The sequence below is a fragment of the Suncus etruscus genome, chromosome 9, assembly GCF_024139225.1.
Source record: "Suncus etruscus isolate mSunEtr1 chromosome 9, mSunEtr1.pri.cur, whole genome shotgun sequence".
NCBI lineage: Eukaryota > Metazoa > Chordata > Mammalia > Eulipotyphla > Soricidae > Suncus > Suncus etruscus.
Window position 1 is genome coordinate 103,429,398 of NC_064856.1, and position 5,727 is coordinate 103,435,124.

Genomic DNA, 5,727 nt, shown 5'->3' on the forward strand with positions numbered 1-5,727 from the left:
AATACTATTTACAATAGCCAGACTCTGGAAACAACCAAGATGCCCTTCAACAGATGAATGGCTAAAGAAACTGTGGTACATATACACAATGGAATATTATACAGCCATCAGGAAAGACTAAGTCATGAAATTTTCCTATACATGGATGTACATGAAATCTATTATGATGAGTGAAATAAGTCAGAGGAAGAGAGATAGACACAGAATAGTCTCACTCATCAATGGGTTTTAAGAAAAGACATTCTTGCAATAATTTTCAGAGACAAAAGAGAGGGCTGGAAGATCCAGCTCACTACATGAAGCTCACCACAAAGAGTGATGAGCACAGTTAGAGAAATAACTACATTTAGAACTATCATAACAATGTGAATGAATGAGGGAAGTAGAAAACCTCTCTAGAGTACAGGAGTGGGTGGATGGTGAGTAGGGAGATTTGGGACATTAGTGATGGGAATGTTGCACTGGTGAAAGGGGGTATTCTTTACATGACTGAAACCCAACCACAATCATGTTTGTAATCAAAATGTTTAAATGAAGATATTAATTTTTAAAAAAAGAAATGGCATGATATTCCATTACTGGATAAATAAAAATCAGTTGCAGTAGAAAATTAAAATGAAATCTATTTTAATCAAAAGAAATGTAATTTGTTCTAACAACAAAAATATCCAATATATTAGTGACAAAGCAAAATATGGAATGTTTTAGCCATAATCATGCTTAAATTGATGTATTATATTTTTCTTATTATAGTTTCTGGTTTAGTGGTTGGGATATTTCAAACACTTTCTCCTACCAGAAGATTATATAAATGCATCATCTACTTCTTTCTTTAGTTCTATGCTTATAGTCAATCAGGACTCACAGACCATTTATGGAGAAGTTCATTCTTTTTATTTCCACAATTTAAAATCTCATTTTCATTTTATTCTTACCAGTTTGAAATTTACTGATTGAATTTTGAATTTCTGTTCATTCTTTTATATGTCTATTTTTTGAAAATAATGAATTATCAACATTTGAATCACTTTAATATTTGAATGTTTAATTTTCCATTCCCTAATTTTCTTGTCTTTCAGTATATTTTTCTTTCATGTTAAGAGAGAACAGTTTCAGCACACAGCATAGTCTCAACGTGCTAACAATCACAAGTCTATTCTTGACCCCTCACCTGCTGACTGTATCAAGAAATGTAAAATACACTTTGTAATATTTGCAATTGAATTATTTACTTTGCCTCTTTCACAGCATCAAGATTCATCATAGCTTGATGCTACCGGTAAAATAAGACAAGTGTATTTAATCTAAAGCAAGCAAATAGAAGACACTTGACTTGTGTTACATTGTCTTTTCATGTGCCTTTTCATGTGTTTGGACTGGATTCTACATGAAGTATGAACTTAGATCTCTGTAGGAGTTGTAATGACTGTCTACAAAGCACATAATATCTCGGGAAATTCTTCTCAATTTAACCTATAAAATGCTAGCACTATTTATGAGCACAACTATAGAACTTGGTTACCTATAAGAATCTATCATATAACAATACTATTAGCAATTACTCTGTCTTGAATAGTGAATAGAATGTTTGAATTAATTTCCTTGTATTACCCCCCCCATTTGCCTTACAGACATTTGTTTGCAGGGAATCTTGTTCCCACATTTTATTAGTAAATCATTATGGTTAGTTTATATCATTCATAGTGTGATATGGTATAAAAACAGCATTATTTTTGTTATTTTATTAGAATATAATTTATATAAAAAATTGCATGAGATTATAGTCGAGCAATATTATAATATTTTCAATCCTAATAGTTTTATACAGTAAAAATTGTCTAATAACTATCACCTTGCAATGTAAAATTTTTCCTTGTGATGAAAAAAATTGGATTTTGCTGTGATATAAAATTGATATCCCAATTTTTAATTTAGATTTTTGGCCACACCTGGTGATGCTCAGGGGTTACTCTTGGCTACATGCTCAGAAATTGTACCTGACTTGGGGGACCATATGGGATGCCAGGGGATAGAACCACGAGGTCGGTCCTAGAATAGCACGGGCAAGTCAGACACCTTACCACTTGCGCCACCGCTCTGGCCCCTGATGTCCCAGTTTTTAATAATTTTCTGTTTTGTTTCTTTCATTAGGACACACGTGGCATTGTTCTGGGTTTACTCCATGCTCTGGGCTCAGAGTTCACTCCTGATTGGCTCAGGGGACCATATGAGGTGCTGGAAATTAAGCTTGGGTTAGTCACATGCAAGATAAGCACACTACATTCTAAATCTACTAAGTACTTTAAAAGGTATGAACACATTTACAATATTGACTAGTTCATCCATAACATAAATACTACAGTGTACTTTTAAAATAAATTCTAATGTGTCTCTTCCCCTTCTTCTTATAAAGGCTTTTGAAAAAGACTGTTGCTAACTCTTTAAGTGCTTACTAGAATTTGTCACAAAGGTATCTCTTTCCCTACTCTTTGGAAGGCAGCTATGCTCACCACTATACCACCATGCCATGTTTTCCCTACTCTTTGTTGTTGATGAGCATTTGGTTACTAATTCAATATCTTTTATTATTACAAGTATTATGACATTATTGTACTACATCCTTCCTGATTCTGATTCCAGTTTACATATATGAATTTAGTTATTATTTAGGTTGTCAAGGTGATTGAAAACAACCAGAAGGCTGCAAAAGTTCTCTTTGCCTAGCACTCTACCACAATCATACCAAAGATTAATAGTTTAGCTGATGGCCTATCCATCCAATATGGTCTTTCCTAGTCTCTGTGTTCCAACATCATCCCAATCTTCTATGATTTTCACAGTGATATTTATCATGTAACATAATTGTTCTTTGTTCTCCTGATGAACAAAATGCTGTGAGAAATGATCTCTGATGCTGTCTGGATATATTACTCAGAACTAAAACTCGGTTATGAGCTCTTAATGACAGGACTATGCTGATTCCAAAGAAAGTCAATATTCTCAAATTGAGGCAATAATTGGGACATTGAATACCTTGAGCTTGGGTCCTTTTGCTTTTATGTTTCTTCTATTTTGTTCTTGTTTTTGTTTCACTTTGTTTTGAGGGCACACCTGGCAATGCTCAAATATTACTTCTGAAATTTTTCATAATCACTCTTGGCCAAGTTCAGGGAACCAATTGGAATGCTGGGAATCGAACCTAGTTGTCCATGTGCAGGGTAAAAGTCTTACCCCTTTTATTATCTCTTTAGCCCCAAATAAAGCTCCTTTTAGAGAAATTCACATAAATCTCCAAATTATAATATGCATGATATACTTGTGTACTCCAACAAAATATATTTAAGAGAATGTTATAATTTTCTGATTATTTTGGGTATGATGATTTAAATATACTTATAAAAAACATTTTTATAAAAATATGTATTTATTTATCACAATATATATTTTGTTGAAAGATTCTTATTATAACTATTTTTCTATAAAGAAGAAATGGTTCAGTACTGGTGTAATAGTGCAGTGGATAGGGCACTTGTTTGCATACAAATCATACCTAGGTTTGATAGCTGGCACCACATATGGTTGCCTGATACCTTACCTACAAAATTCCTGATTTCACATTCCAGAGTGAGCCATGAGTATTGAATTTATGAAGATCTTAATTTTTATAAGGCTTTATGAAATAGTTAAAAACCTGAGTACAAACATTACTTCTTGAAAATTAAAAATGAAGAGCTGGGATAGCTTCCCAAGACCAGAGAAGCATTTTCCCTTCACTAGTACTCAATAGAGAAAAAGGGTACAAATAATATTTTATATATTGTAATAAAATAAACATTAAATGCTATTGCTTCTCCTGGATGATTAATGAACTCTTATTCCTTTTATAAATCTGGTAGCATCAAGACAATGGTGAGGGGGAGAAATGCTACAGACATCACCCAGTTCATCCTCTTGGGGTTCTCAGATTTACCAAGACTATTAACAGTGCTCTTCATTGTGTTCCTGTTGATATATATTACCACTCTGACATGGAACCTGTGCCTCATCATAATAATAAGGATGGATTCTCACCTGCACACACCCATGTACTTCTTCCTCAGCAATCTGTCCTTCATAGATATGTGCTATGTGACCACCACAGCTCCCAAGATGCTCTCAGGATTTTTTGAGGAACAGTCAACTATCACTGTCATGGGCTGTGCTGTTCAAAACTTTGTCTTTTCAGTTATGGGACTGAGTGAGTCTTGTGTCATGACAGCCATGGCTTATGACCGCTATGCTGCCATTTGTAACCCACTTCTCTATTCATCGATCATGTCTCCCACCCTGTGTGGTTGGATGGTGCTGGGATCCTATATGGCTGGAATCTCAGGTTCTGTATCCCAATTGTGCGCCATGTTTCAACTCCACTTCTGTGGTCCCAATATCATCAATCACTTCTTCTGTGACATTCCCCAATTGTTACTCTTGTCCTGCACTGACACTTTCTTTATACAACTCATATTGGCCATATTAACAATGATCTTTGGGGTAACAAATGTGTCACTTATAGTGATATCCTATATAAATATTGTCCTCTCCATCTTAAAGATCTCTTCAGCTAAAGGCAGAGTCAAGGCTTTCAACACCTGTGCTTCTCACTTGACAGCTGTTACCCTCTTCTATACCTCGGGCATCTTTGTTTATTTGAGTTCCAGCACTGGAAGCTCTTCAACTCTTGACAGGTTTGCATCAGTGTTCTATACTGTGTTGATCCCCATGTTAAATCCTTTGATTTATAGTCTGAGGAACAGGCAGATCAAAGATGCCTTCAAGAAGCTTTCAAAGAAGAGAGGGTATTGCTGAATTCACAAATTCTTTCTTTAAAATTTCCTTAGCCCATATCAATATATACATAAATAGGTCACAAATAAATCCTCATGTCTGGACAAAGCAAACACTAATAAATAATATACTGAATAGGCCAAAACGCAGAATCAATGCTACACAAACACAAAATCTCTCATCCCTAGAATCCTTTACAGCTGGTTTGTAAGTAGCCTTGTCACTTATTAAACTCTATGCATCCTTGGTGAAATAATGTTCTCTAGAAATGAATCACTTCTTTTAGGGTGGGTAATTTTTGAGTTACACCCAGGAGTACTCAGGGCTTATTCCTGCTGTGCACCCAAGAATGACTCCTGATGGACTAAAGGTACTCAAGAAGATCCTAGGAATCAAATTAGGTGGCCGTATACAAGGCAAATGCTGTCCGCTCCAGTACTTAAATTGTTTTCTTTTAATTGAAAGATTTATCCCTGTTCAATATCAGATATCAATACCTCTGTCCTGCTTTCAGGTAAGATTCCTGACAAAAATACACAGAATAAAGAATTGTCTCTAAAATTTCACATACACATAACTCATAGTGGTATTCAATGTACTGTATTCTGTACTAGGGTGATAGTGAACTGTTAGAGGAGATATATATGCATATATATACATATATATATGTATGCGTGTATTTTAAACAGATTTTTAAAAAAACATATGCATCCTATGAAAATTAGTCTCAGATACCTAATGTTTATCTAATGCTTCTTTGGTGCTAATACATTTTTGGTCACATCCTAGTCTCCATCAATTGGATTAAGAAAGGAGAAAAAATAAAGAATTATGGGGTTTCATCTTTAACCATTATTTGAACCTCGTTCTGCAATTTTTGTATTTAGTGTCTTGTGGTAATTT

The 5,727-nt window shown here is 34.5% G+C and overlaps 1 protein-coding gene across 1 annotated transcript; it reads left to right on the forward strand.

The window, feature by feature from the left end:
- The first annotated feature begins 3,903 nt into the window (after positions 1 to 3,903).
- LOC126017883 (olfactory receptor 5AN1-like) lies at positions 3,904 to 4,845 on the forward strand. Its single transcript, XM_049779948.1, has one exon. The coding sequence runs from the start codon at positions 3,907 to 3,909 to the stop codon at positions 4,843 to 4,845; it is 939 nt and encodes a 312-aa protein (XP_049635905.1). The 5' UTR covers positions 3,904 to 3,906.
- Positions 4,846 to 5,727: the final 882 nt, after the last annotated feature.